The 20,184-nt window shown below is 38.7% G+C and overlaps 1 protein-coding gene across 1 annotated transcript; it reads right to left on the bottom strand.

The window, feature by feature from the left end:
- Window positions 1-100: 100 nt before the first annotated feature.
- On the bottom strand, window positions 101-13,337 carry prlra (prolactin receptor a). The gene is made up of 9 exons (XM_028601965.1): window positions 13,193-13,337; window positions 7,470-7,557; window positions 7,084-7,216; window positions 5,562-5,731; window positions 3,604-3,770; window positions 3,161-3,302; window positions 2,696-2,792; window positions 1,898-1,967; window positions 101-1,762 (listed from the first exon to the last, which is right to left on the bottom strand). Exons 2-9 carry the CDS (start codon window positions 7,537-7,539, stop codon window positions 698-700), a joined length of 1,914 nt encoding a protein of 637 aa, XP_028457766.1. The 5' UTR covers window positions 7,540-7,557; window positions 13,193-13,337; the 3' UTR covers window positions 101-697.
- Between the last annotated feature and the right edge of the window lie 6,847 nt (window positions 13,338-20,184).

The following is a 20,184-nucleotide window of genomic DNA, read 5'->3' on the forward strand; positions in this document are numbered from 1 at the left end:
GATCACCTGATTTTTCATACTGTAGCCACAACAGAATAATGCCTCTACAAGAAGTTGAACGGAAACTGTTAAAAATAAAGACATTTTTTATCAGAGACTATTTAAAAAGGTAAAATTATATTTTTATTTCATGTGGTTCACTCTGACCAGTAGTGGGCGCTGCAGTACGCCGTAATGTCTTTAAGATGTAGTCTTCTACAGGAAGCAGAGAAAATAAGCACATACAAAATTGAAACAAAACAAAAACATTGTAAGTGTAAGCTTTCTGCAACTGGGATTTTACACAAATCATTTTAACAGATACCCACATTACACCAGAATAGATCAATATATTTGATAAATGACATTTAAAAAGTTCATGAAACATGCCTGTGGAGGAGAAATATATTTATGACAAATAAAGACATAATTAATCATAATGGCAGCATTTAGTAACATATTTTATACAATCAATCATATTCCTTTTGAAGATGAATGAAGATTATTATTCAATCAAATTTTTCTTCTTCAAAATGGGACACTGCAGCATAATTAGAGAAAAGACATCTCTTACATGAGGAAAAAATGGAAAATAAATAAAGTTAACAGCAAAATATTGTCTTAACCCTCCAGTGTTAGTTTTTTCTGTTAGTGTTCAGTCCCGACCTAAAACAGGTTTTGCAATGTCCCAGACCTGCCAGTTGAGCTTGTGTGGCAGTTAGCAGGTGGGCAGGGTGCACATGGTGGCAGTGTCAACATAACCATTCATCGCCAGGGCCATGTTGGCCTGAACCGGTATGGCAGTGTGAATGCAGGCTGTAGGCTTATGAGTATTGCTAACTGTGGACGATGTGTAGCAGTTCCCTGTCACTCCATTAATCTCCTGGTCCACACCAGGGCACCAGTCTTCTTCCATCACCTCTCTCTGGAGCAACAGCATGTTGTCACTGTCCACCCCCTTCACCTTGCTGTAGTCCTTCTCCTTGGGCATCGGAGGGTAACCTTCAATGCGACCACAGCCTGTTGTGGCTGCATTGACAACAGGCTGGAGAAGCACCAAATCCTCTTTGTTAACCCTCTGGACTTCAACGTACTCTGTGGACCGGAGAGCGGGCGACTGCAGACCAGCAGGTGCCTGTTTGCGGCCAATGCTGGAGATGTTGACTTCGCTGTGAGCCTGGAGTTGCCGGCCGACCTGTGTCTGGGGATGGAGCAGATGAGGTTGCTTGTTGCCCAAGCAGAGGTCCCAGTTGCTCGGTCCGAGAGCCTCCTTGGTGCTGTGGCCAGGCTGGGAGAGGCAATGCTGTTTGGCCATCTCAAGTGAGCTCTGTTCGTCCAGTGGGTTTGAGCTGTACCGGGGCAGTGGAGAAAACACAGAGGGCCAGGTCTTCACCCTTCCGTTGGACATGTCAGGGCTAACCATGTCTCCATGAGCATAGGTCAATGTATCTTCCTCCCAGCCCTTCTGGTGCCTCTGTGCCTCTGTCAGCCTTCGACCGCTTTCCCTATCTGTATGCCTCCCTTCTTCTTTTGCCTCTCCACACTTATCCATAAGCAGAGTGTGGCTATCGCAACTGCCCCGTCCAGAGTCGCTGTCAGATGTGGAGCGCTCACATTTGAGAGAACCACCATGTAGATCCTTGCTTTCTTCCTGCATCAGCTCCTGCTCCATGGGAACATACACCTCTAAGTACTCCACCAGGAAGTCCTCATAGTTGGATGATGTGGTTGGAGGGAAATTAGACACCATCAGTGCACTGAAGATCTCGTCAGACTTGCCATTCTACACACAAAGAGGAAAATTCAGTTACAGAAAAGTAGTGATACAATAGTCATACATCCTTTTTCTTATTTAAAAATGATTATTTGCAGAGTTTTTGTATAAATCAAAACCTTGTTCCATATGTAGCTGCTTTACCTTGAGAAGCTGCTTATCAAATCCTTTGATTTTAGGACCAGGGACTGGAGGTAGAATGCAATTCTTTAGACTTCACACATGGAAAAAAAAAATATATATATCTATGTCAGGATTTGTGAGCAGCAGAGGAACAATCAATAAGTATGAGATGATAATAACAATCTTATCTTGCTGTACAATATTGAAGCCCAGAGTATCAGCGGTTACATAAGCCCTTTTATTTTATGATCACAACTTATGTATCACAATATCTCAAGATATTAAACTGTTGCAGTTTAGGTCTTTCATTATCTTGCAATGACAAAGTGATAGTTTAGTTTCCATCAATAAGAAAGATATGCAAAAAACAGTAACTGTAACAAATGACAATAACATGTAACTATTCTGTAATAGCTATTAAATATTAGCTTTAGAATTTAAAATAACAGACATTGGTTTTCTTAAGTAAATAATTTAATTTCTTAGTCATCTATACACTGTCCATAAAAAAATGAATAAAGTTGTAGTGACACCTTTCTCCTCCTAATTAATAATTGGGATTCTCTGTTGTAATTCTACAACAAAGCACTGACTAATAATGTGCTTGAAAAACAAATATATGCACCTTTTTAATGGGATGATTCAGTCACCATCACAGCGAAAATAAAAGGTATCTTAAGATATGCTAATGATTATGTTGTGAACTTGAGGTAAACAGCCGCTCTGGGCCTCTGTAGCATATAACATGTATTCATATTACAATAAAAAATAACATTTCACCAAACGCATTGCATCATAAATGCATGATCATTGTTTTACCTGCGGCTGTTCATGTGAAGCAACCATGTGAGGATGAGGAAGATGAAGGCAGAAAAGATTGTAAGTAGGATCCACACTGATTTCTCTCGATGGAAATCTGTAAGACACAACCCAACAACATTAGTGTCCTATTATCTATTTATTCCTATGGTAATATATATTATAGGATATTGAATTAGTTTAATGCATAATTACATAAACATCCTGCTTCAATCCAATTACCATTAGTTAAAGGGAAATACGTTCATTTGATTTCTTGCTGACAGCTGGATCAGGACTCAAGTCTGGATATGGTTAGCTTATAGCTTAGCATAGCATAACGACAGGGAAAACTTTGGACAGAGCCGGACTAGCTGTTGCACTATTAATTTAATAAATGCATCATATCTTTTAAAAAAGTACATGGTATATATATTCATATATATTGTGAAGTGTACAGTAGATGATTGTTGGTAGGTGTCTTACAGTCAGGAACTTTGATGTAGGAAGTGGAACTCCATTCACTCCAAAATCCATGATCGGGCTTACAGCGCACCTCAACAAGGTATTTACCACCTGACTGCACGCTGAAAATGTTAAATGTCTTCTGATGGCCTGCAAGGTGCATCTGGAAACACAACACGCACAAATTGACACAATGTGAGAAGTTATGCACAGCCCAATCAGTCTTTGAAGTTGTTAACATACAGATTATAAAAGTTGTAAGGTATAACTTAAAAAAAAATGAATTTATTTGATTTTATTTGGACATTAATCAGAAACATCCCCGGTGAAAATGTATCATCCTGTCAATATCCACAAAGAGGTGGAGGTCAGGTTAAAATGCACCTCACGAGTAGTTCACTAACATGGGGGTTGACCATTTTAACTGCTTGGCCACTCCCTTAGACAGGCAAGGAGTTACATACCTCCCACTCATTTTCTTCCTCCAACTTGACGCGGAGCTCGTAGATGAGAGTGATCCAACCTGACCGTGTGTCAGCTTTTTGTGGCGGTTCCCATGACACCCGGAGGAAGGGCCAGCCCTTATCCTCCATTACAGTCACGGTTTGCTTCTCTGGAGGATTAGGCTTGACTGGAGAGGGAGAGAGAGAAAATGTGAATAAGTAATGGTGTGTTTAGTGTGGGTGTCACTGAGAGGGAGGAAGAGAAAAAGAATGTAATAATGTTCATACCACAGTTACATTATACGAGCCAACTGTGAGTGTGTAAGGTGTTTCCAGTTTTCTCAATAGATAGGTGTCCATGTCTCTTCCTCTATTTAAAAGTACACCGTTGTACACCTCCAACTGAGGTCATTGTACTTAAAGAGTGACTTTCCAAATTTAAGATAAGTATTTAATTGTATTTATTTGTTTATTTGTTAATTTGACAGGAACAGTGCTCATTAATCAACAGCAAAGTTACTGTAAATGAGCCAGAGTTAGCTCAGCAGGCATTTTGTGGCGACGTGGTTGAGATAATTGTCAGTGTTTAGGCTTTAATTTATCTTATTTAAGTTATCTTCTTGAGATATAGTTGACAATTGTGAGGTAGGACAAAGTAAGTGTAGGACTAATACCCAAATCAGGTCAGTGCTGTGCAACTATTAGAGACAAGAGGAAGAGGAGCACTTACGCCTCAAGGGCAAGGAGGATACATTAGTCTTTACACTCCCTTTTGGATATTTCATGAGCAAAACAACTTTTGTATTTGGCAACATGACAAGATGGGACTAATTCCATATCACATTCAATATTTATATATTCTTACATAATATCAAGTAGAGCTACCCAGTATGTATATATTCAATCAGATGCCAGATGAAAAACAAAGGCTGGAATTATTCTACATGTTTCTTGTTGTCAACAAATCACATGAAAATACCAAAACCAGCAGTTACTTCTCAGTACTTATCTCTCAGTACTGTCAACTGTCAACTACCCTACCCTGTCTGTGGCCTTCCCCATCCCCAAGCCCCATGTGTTCCTACTTTTAAAATGGGGCACAAATACAGTATATATATATATATATATATATATATATATATATACACTATATATGTGTTCCTACTTTTAAAATGGGGCACAAATACAGTATATATATATATATATATATATATATATATATATATATATATATATATATATATATATATATATATATATATATATATATATATATATATATATATATATATATATATATATATATATATATATATATATATATATATATATATATATATATATAGTATATATATACTAAGATCTAAAGTGGCCCGAGCTGTTTATACATATATAAAACAGCTTGGGCCACTTTAGATCTTAAAAAACATCACTCAAAGAGGAGAAAATAGTGAAGTTGTTGGGGACTATTTTCAGCCGTGGATTAATTCGTATTTGGTGCTCTGGTGAGTATTCCCGGCAGCAGGATGGTGTATGTGGGATTGACTCAAAATAAACTACACTTGCAATGCAACATGTCAGTGCAACAGTATGGCACTTTTTTTTAAAATATTTGTTACCGGGATCAGTTTTTGGTTTAAATATAGAATATCAACAGATTTATTCCTCAAGCCCCTTTATTTCTCTTACATTTGGTTTGATCATTATTAGTTTGTTCAGCAGGCTGACAAAATTTTTTTTTTTAAATTTCACTGCTTTAAAATGGTGACCTTTAGGGCGCAGTTACAGATGGAGGGAGGGTTAGTACACTTAGAGAGCATTAGACCCAGTGTAACCCGGTGTGCTATTGAGCAGCTGTGTGAGTGTGCGTTAAAATACACATTTGCGTTAAAATACACATTTTTAATCCTCAGGGGGAAATTGTGCTTTGAATCTAACAACGAGAGCAAATACGACCCAAAAAATGCACATTTCCTTACCAATGTACACTACATCTACATCCACGGGGTCGGAGAAGGCGCTGCCCAGTGTGTTGGTGGCCACCACAGTGATGTTGTAGTTGATCCAGATGGATGTGTCGTTCTTGTTAAAGAAGCAGGAGTTCTCTCCAGCTGTGTGGTAGTCGGGACACTCGTACACTTTCTCTGAGCTGCAAGAGAGGCAGGGGAACAACATGTCATTGCATGTGCATTTGTGCTGTACTGCACTTACATTTACATTTTCGAAGAGCATGAATTCTTCATGCTACATTTCCTTAAACTGTGTGTTTATGCTGTCCTATTACGCCTGCACCCTGTGTATTATTGGTTTTGCATCTTCTTTTTTTTAGTTCACTGTCAGAAGCTCCTACACGACCGTCTTTCCCGCCACAGGTTTGCCTCATCTCTAGGATGTTTTCTACTCAAAAGTACATCCAAAATAACTCATCTGAGTCCCAGAAGACCTGCTGTAGCAGTAACTGGTGTGAACTGGTCAGAGGAACCGTTAGGTAGATTTCTGAATGATTGTGTGAGCTTCTGCATACATGACGTTCACCCAGCGCTGAAGTGAAAGGAAGCCACTTTTGGCTACTCTGACCTACAACCTCCCCAGGCCAATGGCAGGGGTTGGCCCCAAACCACCAGGTAGGCTGCTCACTGACAACTGCGCCGGCGTCCAATAAGGTTTACTGCAATGGCCATAATGACATTAAGCTTGATTATTCTTCTATGTAGATGTAGTCTGGACTGACGACGATTCATTTACTGATTAATCGCCGGAACATCCGTCACCTCCGGATCTTCCGCCGGATGTCCCTCGCCTTGCAAAACTCTGTGGGTTTTGGGAAACATCAACAAACTACTTGAGCTAGCAAGCTATTTGCTGAAAATGGCAATTTTTGAAGAAACTTTAGATTGTGCAAGAGGGCAGGCCTGCTTGGTTCTTTCGGTGAGTGATTGTAAAGCTTTACAAAGAATATGTTTACGGCATTAACTCTCTAACTGGAATGTTTTGGGACCGATTGGTGGGATTGTTATGGACGAAAAACACACAGGGATACACTGGTAAAAGCAAATTACGTTAAACCATGTATCCAGCTTATATAAATAGCTCATGTTACTGTATTGTGTGAACAGTTAACTTCATTTAATATTGCATGTGGCATTTTTGTTTGCAGGGTGCAAATCTTCCACCAAAACAAGTTTCCTTCCCAAGACCAATTTGCAGATACACCGTCGCTGCGACCTGAGCTTAGCACCGCCCAAGACAATTGTGATTGGTATAAAGAAATGCAAACAACCCAGGCCGGTTTTTTTCTCCTATCCAGGAGTGTATGTTTAGAGGGACCTTACTCTGCAGCGCTGTGGTTTGGCAAGCAAGACTAATGTTGATCTGACATCCTCAGCTGAGCCCTTCAGACCTGAGAAAATCAAACCAACTGCTGCAATCGTACGTTAGAATTCTCGATGAAGAAACTCAATGAAGTGAGTCTGCTACTGCATGAAACTGGACGCCACTCACCTTTCTTTGCGATAGTACAGGGCGTGGGTAGTGGGCAGTCCCCCATCAGAGCCTGGCTCCCACCAGCAAGTGAAGGTCTCTTTTTCGGGAGAACGGCATCTGGTCAGTGCGGGCTTCCCTGGCGGGCTGTAGCCTTAAGACAGACAGGAAAAAGAGGATATGAAAGCAAATACTAGATAATATTCTTAACAGTGTGTATTATGTTACAAAAATGTGAAATGTGATGTGTAATATACCGCAAAAATATCAGATATCAATATCAGATCACAGATAAACAACACTATTACTTAGCACCTGTTAATTGTGCAGCTGTGGCTCCTGTTTCCTGTGTCATCTCTCAAGATACTGAGACTGTGTTTCAAGTCTGGCTCGATCCAAACACTTACGTTTTCCCATTGTATGCGGCGTGAAGAACAGCAACAACAACAGGATGACTTCCACGGCTTTCTTCATCATGGCACCACAAAGCCTTGGCTGAAAAGACAAAAGACAGGTGAGTATGGGGGAATTGTCTGATATGTGCTGTTGACAAATCACATGACCCACAATGTTTGATGCTGTCTGCCCCAACAGCAGAACTGCATATTCTTGTACTGAGTCACAACCTGCTTGCATGACAAAGGAAAACCGCCTGCTGTAGCTGAGATGTTTTGTTATTGTCACACACCCTGCTTGAGGGTAAAGTCATACGTGCAATACTACAATTAATTTAAAGCCCTTGAAGATATAATTAGGAAGAAATGAGATAAAAGAATGTCATCCACAAGTGAACCGTTTAGAATACTGAAAACATTAATGCAGAGATAATATATGCTTTTCAGCAGTGATACAGAATATAATTACAAAAGTAATTTGTTTGAGAACATTACTGAATCCTGTTTTTGGACTTAACTTACAAAATATTCATGCCTTAAACAGACAAGATAATTATATTAAACTGACACAAAATCTCAGAACAGTAAATGTGATGAACTGAAAGAAAATCTTCTACAGTGAATATATACCGTTTCACTGAGGATTAAAAAAAACATCATCTCCGTTTCTGTCTACCTCTACCAGCTGGCACATGCAGCGTGACTGATTGCATAACCTCAGTTCAGGCAGAGACACACACAGTGGGAGGCGGGTTTGTCCGATTCCCATTCACATGACTTGGAAATCTGCGATTCCCTAGCCATGTGCAGATGTTTGAGCTATTACTGAAGGCCAGGGAGGAGAGAGAGAGAGAGAGAGAGAGAGAGAGAGAGAGAGAGAGAGAGAGAGAGTAAATAGATGCTGGAGCTGATGTTGCACTTTATCCCTCACATGCTCTCTCCCATTCTTCTGATTACTGATGACAAATTGTTGCTGTCAGTTGAGGATTTGACGTATTGAATAGAGAGATCTCTTGACTTGCTCTACTCCATCGAACGCCAGGAAAAAGCTGAATCACCGACATGCATGTTTAAATTCTTACACATACTACCTCCAAAACTGTCTGCCTGCCCAGACCCAGTCCGTCAGATAAAAACCTCAGAGCCATCACACGCTTAGGACTCACAATAGCAAATGACACTGATCATCCCCTCAATCAGCACTTCACATTAGGCAAGGCAAGGCAAGGCAGCTTTATTTATATAGCACATTTCAGCAACAGGGCAATTCAAAGTGCTTTACATAAAACATGAAAGAGCAGTTAGTTAAAAACAATTTAAAAGACAAGAATACATTTTACAGTGCAGTATAAGAATTTAAAGAACTGAGAGATAAAATACGTGAATAAAGCGCAGTTAAAACATTAAAACATTACCCATGATTGACAAAAACTTTATAGTATACTATTTCTTTTTCGATGTGATCGTCACCACAAAGCTTAGTTCATTTTTCGGCAAACCTTGCAAAACCCGGTACAGCCCTGCAGACAAAAATCTTTTAATAGTAAAGAACTTGTTACATTACTACCATCTTGTCGGAGATAAAGAACACTTTAATGGAAAAGAGCTCGCTTCAGCAGGGGTTTTGTCCCCTCTGCAATGGCAGTCCTGAAAAATCGGTCTCTGGATGCATACATGGAGATTTTGTGTACTGTCTATATCTGTATGTTTCTGTGGAATGTTCTTAAATGAAATAAAGCGGAGTCTAAATAAATGCTATTATATGCAAATGACTCCTCTCTATGACACCCTCAAAACATTAGGCTCTCAAAACATTTAGCCAAACGTGGAAAACATATGATGCAAAAAATGTCTGATGTCTGAAGTATGAGGAAATGGAATATAAGAAATGCATTTCCAAACATACATATCCAGTCAGAGACTAGTATGTGTATGCATTTTTAAGAAAAAGTCTTTCAACATTGTTATTTTAATTAGGAACTTTTCTAGTGTGCATGCCCCACCCACATATGTGTACTTGCACTGTCCCATCTACCTGGCAAACATTGGCATGACACCTGAGGTTTCTCACTGATTAAGATTTGTTTAAAACACTACAAAGCTGTGCAGGCTGCTTGTTTTAAGGCCGTTACACTACTTTAATAACATAAAGACTTCCGGTAACTGACTGTTCCCAACTCTTCTTTATGGTGCCTTAATTTCAATAACCTCACCATGATCTGATAATTGGCATTAAGGTCAAGGATTAGCCACCTGCTGTATATAGCCTTCTTACGTAATCAGTAGCCCAAAATGAATAAGCTGCTAAGCTGGGAAAACGTTGGCCGTGAGGACAGTGAGAATCTTGTTCCCCTTAACAAATAATAATGGTCTGGAAATTTCTCAGTTTTACCTCAAGAGCCCCTTGTCTTATTTGTTAATTACATAATGTATATCCCTCCACATTTATGGCCATCATAGAAAGCCAACTTACATTTAACTGCTTGCTTACTGACCCACTGCTCCATAGTTGTACATATGGTTTAACGTAGTCATGGTTATGTAGCACGGTTAAAATGACAGATATACACTTGAGAAAATTATATAGAAGCGACCAACATTTAAGGTAATGTCTCATGTCTTGAAATAGAGCACAGGCTTTAGGTGGATAATACCCAGAGATATACCTGCATGATCTATAAATTCACTACATTTTAATGTAACATACAAAGAAAATGAGAAATAAATCAGACAGGTCATGGTGAGACTATGAATCATTTACGATTTGTGTTCGTCCGCTGCCTCTCAATATCAAAAGGTGAGAAGAGTACAGGTCAAATGACATGTTTAGGTAAACATGTGAGCAGTGAACCAAGATGATCCCCCCGGGCATGGTAGTACGACAGCCGACCGTTGCAAAGGTGATTAATAAGGAATGGTTCTTTTTCATGCACTGAAAGACACAGCTGAGCACCACAGCAGCGGAATAGCAGTCCTGATTCTAGGAACAGCAGTACACAAAACATCCTTAATGATTTACTACACAGCCACATATTTCAGTTTTATATTAAATTAATTTTTACATGCAGCGCACATAAAATAAGCAATTGAGCCTCCTTTTCCTCTGGGCCTCAGTAACAGTGTCTATAGATCTACAGCAACTATTGCTCCACAGGGAATTCACACAAAGTAGATGAACAGGTTTGGCATGATAGAAATGTGATTCGTTGTTGCAACAGCTCCTTAAGTATCTGCCCTCATAAAAGAAAATATAGAACAGTGTATGTTACAATTTGAAAATTCAGCCGTGGATAGAAGAAAAATTAAAAACACACATAGTGTAAATTACAATTTGTAAATCTGGCCAGGAATTGAAGGGATATGTAAAACAGATAAGAGGAATCACTCAAACTGCTTTCATAAAAAGTTGACCTGTGCTCCTCCAGAGCAGACAAAACACTTCTTGGTACTATAAAATAACCGGTTTGATCATCAACTGAAACTAGGAACTAGGAACTTTTTGTTTCTCAGAAAGGTATTTACGGGCAGAATGCAACAGAAAACAAGATGTCTAACTTGAAGTTGCTGAATAAATTTTAAGGAGATGAAAACTTGATTTTAACGACCGCATGGCTTTTCTTCTACAAAGATTTAGTCATACTACTGGTGGATACTGTAGACTTACACAAGCTTAAGATCCCAGTTTAATACCAATCGATATGTTTGGGTATAGTTCTCTGACATACGTAACTTTCCATCTTTTGCTTTGTAAAATACAATTTCCTTTTGTACATTCACTGTACAGTGAGAGTTAAAAAATACACAGAGCTACACTAAGCTCAAGGTACAACAATGTGACACACAATCTGCATACAAAAACACACGCAGGTACACAGTATGGTGGTGCTTACTCACTCACAAACAGCCATGTGCATGTGTCTGCATAAATGAATAAAAGGCCCCCAGAGCACATTTATTTCAACTACATACAGTAAACCATTAAAGAAAAAACACAAATCATGTGTCGCCTATTTCAGCAGTGTTCCAGCTACACTACCTACAAACCTTTTACTAATTTGTTGTTGTAAATGTGTAGCCCTGTAAAAATTGTACTTCCTCTATGGTCTTGGCCAACCCTATCCTGTGCCCTCCTGTGTTTTAAAGCACTCACGCAATGGAAAAGAAATACTTCAAGGACACCAGACAACACAGCCTTGACGTTAAGAATTAGATTAGTAAGATAAAAGGAAACAACTGTATAGTGGGCCACTACAGTTCCACACATTAGCCTAATGCATGTGTTTAAAGGTAAATTCATTGAACATCTGATTTCTCCTGAAACAGCTGGGGTGTGAGGGATAGATTTGACCGTAGGTGGCTCTGCTAGGAGATAATTGCGGCTGCAGGCATGTGCTTTTCTGATGGTGCGTTTAATAAAATCCCAACTCAGCTCCATCTGGTCTGTCCTTGACAAATAGAAACCCTGATTGAGATAGCCATGCTGTGTATGTACACATGAGAGGGAAGAATGAATACTTCTTTTGTGGTTTAATTACAAAAAATAAGGCAGAGTGCATAATTGCCTTACAAAAGAGCATAGGATTGTGAAAAGAATTTATTGTCATGTCATCACTTATGTTGCCCATTACTGTCTGCGTCACAGAAGCAACAGCACCAACCAGTACATTATAAATAATAATATAATGTAAGCTCACCTGTACAGAGAATACCCACATTACAGTACACTTTCTGTAATATTAAATGAGCCTTTGTCACAAAACAAAAGGCAAGCTGCCTTTCTGATCTGGAGAACTGATCAAACTGATCTCAGAGTTATAATTGGTGTGCAAGCATTTGAAAATAAAGGCACAACCAGTGTACTGATTAAAAAAAAAATCCTAGATGGATTTTATGCTTCAATTATGCTGTTTGACCTATTAATAACAGCTGCCGTTAGCATGCAACACTGACTGTATAAAGGCCAGTGCAGGGCTAACAGTGGAAATAGTCAGTAAGCTGCAGGCACTATTGAGCTGATCAATTTGGTGCTATAATAGCCAATGGCCTCTTTCACCTCTTCCTGACCAGAGAAGGACCAGATCATGAGAATGGAAATCCCATTATGTGGCTGACATCCCAGCATCATCATCCTCCTAGGCTGAAGGAAATAACCTGCCAATCAGTCAACTGTCAATTGCATTTCCTTCTAAATTAATTTCATGCGGTTACAGTTTAAGAAATAAGCCATTTTGCACAAGTTCGACAGATTTAATTATGCTATGGGAAAACTCGCATGATGACTCACATGATCTGAAATATATCCATCCAAAAACTAACCATGCTTTTTCATCTCTGTCTCATTTAGTAATAAACACGTTAACATAACTGCTTGGGTCTTTAACTGTAACAACAAGCATCAACAACAGGTTTGATCTTCTTTTAAATGATATGGCCCTTCATAAACGTTTGCTGTTACCTACGCTTCTAACCAGCTTGCAACAATAATGAAAAGATAAGGACTTTATAACATAATCTGTAACGTTCAAATAATGATATCTAAAATGCATTAAACAGCTATTTTAAAGGCAATATGGTTGGTACAAAAATTATCCTGATGGGGGGTCCATCATCTGAAACTGGCCTGAACACGTTGCCCACCAATGAGAAGCATACAGTAAACTCTACGTGCTCCGCGCCTCTGTGTTCACTCGATCCTGATGTTATAATACAAAAGATAAATGTAGGCTGTATCTTACCAGCAGCTGAGCGGAGTTTTAATTTTCTCCCTCGGTGCCTTAGCCGTGGTGACTCCTCTGTCGGTTCCCAGTAAAGCGGAACTTTTACTATTATAACTGGTTTACCGGGATGACAGAAGTAAAGGGCACATGCGTTGCCACTCCGTTGCCGTCCTGCCAGAGACTCAGCGGAGAAATCGCCAACATCCACTCTCCGTGCCTACCTCAATGATGATCCTGAGTAGGGCGGGGCTGATTGTTAACCCTGCCCCCGGCTTTGGTGGCCACCGTACAGTCTGTGGTACAAACTGGGTTGAGTTGATGAGAGTGGCATTCCGCAGTTTTTCAAAGGCGTAGCAGTTGAAAACTAATGGGACATTTGGGAGCTTAAAATGTGTTCAATGTAACATATATTCAAATTGATTTGTTTTGTGTGTCTACCCAATTTCTTTTATATTAGGCCTACATAATATTCCTTTTCAATTAGTGTTCATTGTTCATTATGTTCAGGGATTGTGTGACCTAGTGGTTGTGGTTAAGGTAGGCCTATCTCTCCAGGATTTAAATGACAGTCAATGTAATATCCTGCTAAGTGACAAAACCAGAGGGAAACCTACTTCTACCCCAAAGAAGCCTATCTTTCCAAAATGTAAACACATTATCTCACAATCTGTTGTACCATCAGGGAATTCCCAGACTTAAAACTGCCCTGTAATACACTAATACAGTATGCCCTTGCTGTAAGTATATATTTATTTTGTGTATGAAAATATATAACCTGTGGGTTTTCTCAGCAAAACAATAAAAGTCATCTCTCCTCAACACATGCTGACCTAGTTTTTACACATGGTGTAGATACTGAATTTGTTTTTGCTAAGGATTTATGCATCAGTGACCACAAATTTATTTTATTTGACATTTGCTTTACATTGGAGTCTCAACCGTCTTGCCATATAAGACCCACCCGTTTCAATTTTACTATGGGGTTTGACAGCAATATTGTTTCAAATGATGGAAAGGTGTACACTGTAGTCCAATCATTTATCAATCACTGCTCCTCTGTGCTCGATAAAGTAGCTCCACTTAAACTTTGTAAGATCCCCTCCAAAAATCCATCCCCATGGATAAATGAAACTATCCAGTTTTTAAGGCGCAAATGTCGAATGACTGGACGCTTGTGGAAAGCCACCAAGCTCGAAGTACACAGACTGCATCTCAGAGAATTTATGGGTACCATTTATGTCATGGTGAAGGCTGAGGGATCCTCCTACTTCTCTAATCTAATAGCATTCAGCAAGAAAAATCCTTAAGTCATTTTTGATACTGTAAACCATATTGTCTCTCCCAGCACTCCTAACCTACCAATTAGTCCAAATAATTATTTTATGAATAAGGTTGCAAATGTTAGGGCAAACATCTCACCCTTGTCCTGTCCACTCTCTAATGGTTCATCAAAAATCCACTTATTTTTGGGCACCCAGATAGCTCAGGTGGTAAAGCGGGCACCCATATCATCAGTATAGATGATATAGTTTACTCCTCGACGCAGCAGGCCTGGGTTCGACACCGACCTGTGGTCCTTTGCTGGATGTGGTTCCCCCTCTCTCTCACCTTTTATTTCTTTAGTTGTCCTGTCCATAAAGGCCTAAAAAATGCCCAAAAAATAATCATAAAAAAAAAATCCATCCATTTTGAACTCTTTTTGTACTGTGTCCATAGATCATATTGAAGCCTTGCCGAAACAAATGACACCCTCGTTGAGCCCACTAGATGTCCTACTAACCTCTGTTTTTAAAGGCCTTTAACTTCATCGGCCCATGCATCATCAATATTATAAACCCCTCTCTTTTATCAGGGTGTGTCCCCAGTTAAATTACTAAGCAGGGCAGGCCATTGTTCATATTCTGTTAAAGAAACACCCTGTACCCCTCCTTGCCAGAGAACAACAGGCCTAGTTTCAATCTCACTTTCTTTTAAATTTTTTAGAAAAGGTCGTTGAAAAGCAATTTGTTCAAATATTGAAAGGGCGTTTGATAAATTTCAATCTGGTCTTAAATGATATTTTAATGGCTGCTGATGCTGGAGACTTTTCAGTCTTGGTTTTATTAGACCTTAGCACCGTATTCAATACTGTTGACCACCATTATTTAATCCATAGCCAAATGTAGGTCTGCTGTGTCCCTAAATTAAATGGAGATGCTAACTCACGTTTTTACTTCCTACACCGTTTACAGACCGTCTTAAATGCTGCTGCTAGGCTTTTAAAACGATCCAACATGTGGTGACACCTATTTTAATCTCTCTGCACTGGCTTTCTGTTCATTTTAGGGTTAGTGTTAGGTAGCATGTGTTTTAAACTTGTATCTTTTTTATCTCCTTGTATATTTTAAGTGGTGTTTTATCTTTGATTTATTTCTTTGACTGTGAAACACTTTGTGACTGGTGTCTGTGAGAGGTGCTATATCAATAAACTTTGCTTGCTTGCTACCTTAGTGATTTTTACTCACTCTACCTACGTATGAACAAATATTGTAAACCATGTTGTGACCATCAGAACGCTTTGACCTTATAAAACAGTGTGTACCCTCTCTCCTCACTGGTTCCTCTTACTGGGAGCTGTAAACATAGCAAGGTTTCCCACATGTCATCCCTATCTGTCTCTTCCTGCCCTCCCATGTTCTGTCACAGAGTCACTCTCTTAATTATACATTAATAATGTGTGTGTGTGTGTGTGTGTGTGTGTGTGTGTGTGTGTGTGTGTGTGTGTGTGTGTGTGTGTGAGAGAGAGAGAGAGAGAGAAAGAGTTTATCTATATTTAAACTGTTGATATGACATGAATACAGTACAGGACAAAAGTTTGGACACACCTTCTAATTCAATGCGTTTCCTTTTTATTTTCGTGACTATTTACATTGTAGATTCTCACTGAAGGCATCAAAACTATGAATGAACACATATGGAATTATGTACTTAACAAAAAAGTGTGAAATAACTGAAAACATGTCTTATATTTTAGCTTCTTCAAAGTAGCCACCCTTTGCTTTTTTATTAATAAGGGAAAACATTCCACTAATTAACCCTGACAAAGCACACCTGTGAAGTGAAAACCATTTCAGGTGACTACCTCATGAAGCTCATTGAGAGAACACCAAGGGTTTGCAGAGTTATCAAAAAAAGCAAAGGGTGGCTACTTTGAAGAATCTAAAATATAAGACATGTTTTCAGTTATTTCACACTTTTTTGTTAAGTACATAATTCCATATGTGTTCATTCATAGTTTTGATGCCTTCAGTGAGAATCTACAATGTAAATAGTCATAAAAAAAAGGGAAACGCATTGAATGAGAGGGTGTGTCCAAACTTTTGGCCTGTACTGTATGTAAAGGATTAATACACTTTTTGTTTTTAATCCTCTATTATAGAGGAACACACATTCTTTAAAAGAAAAGTACAGCCATAATTGACAAGTTTTTAGAACAGGATGTAACCCTGACTATGATGTTAGCACTGAACAGAATGTAATGTCTCGGTTTCTGTATTTCTGTCAAAAAATAGTAAAAAGTATATTTGGCTTGGAAGCTGTCTTTACCCTAAATAGGACTAAAACCAGTATGGAAAAATGACATGTGGACAACTCCTGTGATTCTTAAAAACACAAGTTCTCTGTGCAGGTACACAACATGCAGGCTGCAAAAGAAACAACATGCAGGCTGTAAATTTCACAAAGGTGAATGAATTTCGAAGTGCACAAGAAAAAACAGACAGCTGGGAGGACACAGGAGGAGACAGAGACAGATTCCTTTTAGGGATCTTTAGGGATCTGTTTCAGTATCCGATCATTGTCTCCTGAACCGAACTTCCTTTCCTTTCCTTCCAAACACACACACACACACACACACACACACACACACACACACACACATTCATGTGAAAGAATTCCTGGAACGTGGTCACTGTGGAAAAACTATCTTCAGGTTAAATTGTGTGAAGAAATCTTTAAAAAATGAAGAAAAACAAGAATTGTTCAGATATTCAGTATAATGACGGTCTCTGTCAAACAGTGGTGGAGGAAGCATTCAAATCCTTTACTAAATAAAAATACAATACTGTAAAAGTACTCCATTACAAGTAAAAGTCTTGCATTGAAAATGTTACGTAAAAGTATGTAAGTATTATCAGCTAAATGTACTTAAAATATCAAAAGTAAAAGTACTACCCCTTGTTTATAATGTCAGATATCATATTATTGGATAATTATTACATTATTGATGCACTCATTTCAACGATTTTATACAGCGTACTGTTTGTAATGCATTATGAATGAATGAATGAATGCTTTATTTTGACATGTAAAACAATACAATAAAAAACAAAAAAAAACAAAAACAAAATATAAATTTAACATGTCCGTAAACTAAGAGGAAAAAGCAGAAGCTTATTTAATCCTACCCCTTTTCCACTACTATATAATAATCATCATGAATGGCATCATATTTAGATCATATAGCTTTACCACATTCTTTATAATGTCCTACATATTTTCATTTACACACCACAAAGACATACATATTTACATATGTATATATTCACCATAGAAAATAAAAAAATGCAAATATATGTTATACAGTAAGATCATTATGTGTTGTGTGTGTAAAATCTTACCTAAAAAGAAGCTGTCAAATAGGCTAAATGAAGGGGAGTCAAAAGTACGATATTTTCCTCTGAATTGCAGTGGAGTAGAGGTAGGCATATAAAGTTGCATAAAAGGGAAATACTGAAATTTCTACTTCATTTCAGTATGCTACTTGAGTAATCCACCACTGCTATCAAAGTCTTGATCCACACATGCTCTCTTCTTGTGAAAAAAAAAACCTTCCTGTCTGAAAAATGTCAGCGATTTGTGTATGATGTCTATGAAGTCAATGATGAGTGAATAAAAAAACCGTCTCTAACACATTTTATGTAAAGAAAAACGAACGATATATATATATATATATATATATATATATATATATATATATATATATATATATATATATATATATATATATATATATATATATGAAGTTTTTTTTTTTTTTTTTTTCTTTACATAAAATATGTTAGAGACGGTTTTTTTAATCACTCATCATTGACTTCATTTTTTGGCTGGCTTATTGATACGCCTTGGTTAATGCCTAAACGCAGCTATTTGTGAGTAGAAAAATTCCGAGCAAAACATTTGGACGAAGTGTCTGATTGTATTAAGGGTGGCTTGGGAAATCGCCGGCCCTCCCCTTTTTAGCTCTACTTAGAAGCAATAATGTTACGTAATATGACCATCTGCTCTTCATGTTGATTTAAAAGTCCTGTGACATAGCCATGGTGAATGTGAACATTTGAACCAGGACGCGCTGTCCTTTTTACTTCATGTCTCTCATAATAAACGAGTTCGTGATGATGATGATGATGATGATGATGTGTGATGTGTGTTAGGTGTTGTTTTGGTGTGACAGCTTGCATGCCTCTGCTTGCTTTTTGATGCTGGCGCTGGTGCAAAAGAAGGTCTTGAAAGAAGAGAAGCACGAGCTGTAGTCAGAGACGAAGGACTGAGGTCCACCTCACCTCTTCCTCAATACAACATGTCACAGTGTGTAACTGCGCTTTGTGTCTTTGACATTTGCTCTCTTAATCACTGGATCATCTGCTATCAGGTTTCAGGGCCAAACCGGTACAACCGATCAAGAGATCACGGCTATGTAGTGACATCTAGCGGCGCCTTTGTGAACTGGTCCGACAAAGCAATCTGTTGTTTATGTAGTCTAGAATTTCATTAGCGTCTAGGCGGCAGCATAGGACCAGCGTTGCTCATAAAAGTGATTAAAGAAACAAACAAACAACATTACATTCACATGTCTCGCGATATGTTAGCGAGCTGTGCGAATGAATATAATGATCGACAAAAAGTCACATAATACCCTAAACATGGCTAAAGCTAGATATAAACAAAAGAGTTTGTAAATGAATGAACCCACTGTGAATAGGAATTCTTCGCATTCTGGACCAATGAGTTGTAATACAGTTCTTAATCGATTTGGCACATTTACTGACATAAACTTACAAATGTCAAAACTCTAAGTAGCCTACACCACGTGGTACTTTCAGCACATCACCCTATGTGAACTACAAAAGGTGATCACTCAACTCATGTTTCAAATGTAAATAAATCCATCAATGAATACATCATTGTCATCAAAACAAAAGGTTCCTTTATCATTGCTTATACCAAGACAGTCAAAATGCAAAGACATCTTGTCAAATGATAGTGTACTTTGAAAGTGTGATAGCAATATTGTCCAGTTGCTAACATTGTATATTTAGGCAACTGAATAGTAGCCTATTGATGTCAGCCATGGCACACACTATACTAACACTATACCGACACCAATGAGGACACAGGTAACAATAGTTGCAATTAAAAACTTACATATGGTCGGTTTATTGGCTGAAATCATTATTTGTAGACTACATTTTGCAAATAAGACTTACATAAAAAGTACGTAATGTTATCATGTCATAAGAAACACATTGCACACATTAATAAAGAATTCACATATTGGCACATGTGGTAATCGAACCCTACCCTAGTCCATCAATCAGTCAATCAATCAATAAATCAATCATCCATCCATCCATCCATCCATCCATCCATCTTCGTCCGCTTATCCGGTGTCGGGTCGCGGGGGGAGCAGCTCCAGCAGGGGACCCCAAACTTCCCTTTCCCGAGCAACATTAACCAGCTCCGACTGGGGGATCCCGAGGCGTTCCCAGGCCAGGTTGGAGATATAATCCCTCCACCTAGTCCTGGGTCTTCCCCGAGGCCTCCTCCCAGCTGGACGTGCCTGGAACACCTCCCTAGGGAGGCGCCCAGGGGGCATCCTTACCAGTCAATCAATCAACCAATCAGTCAAATAAGTAGCCTACCCTGGCAACAACAACAATAACACATTACTGTGTAACGATATGTTTGATCAT

This window comes from Perca flavescens, chromosome 16 (assembly GCF_004354835.1).
Source record: "Perca flavescens isolate YP-PL-M2 chromosome 16, PFLA_1.0, whole genome shotgun sequence".
Classification (NCBI taxonomy): domain Eukaryota; kingdom Metazoa; phylum Chordata; class Actinopteri; order Perciformes; family Percidae; genus Perca; species Perca flavescens.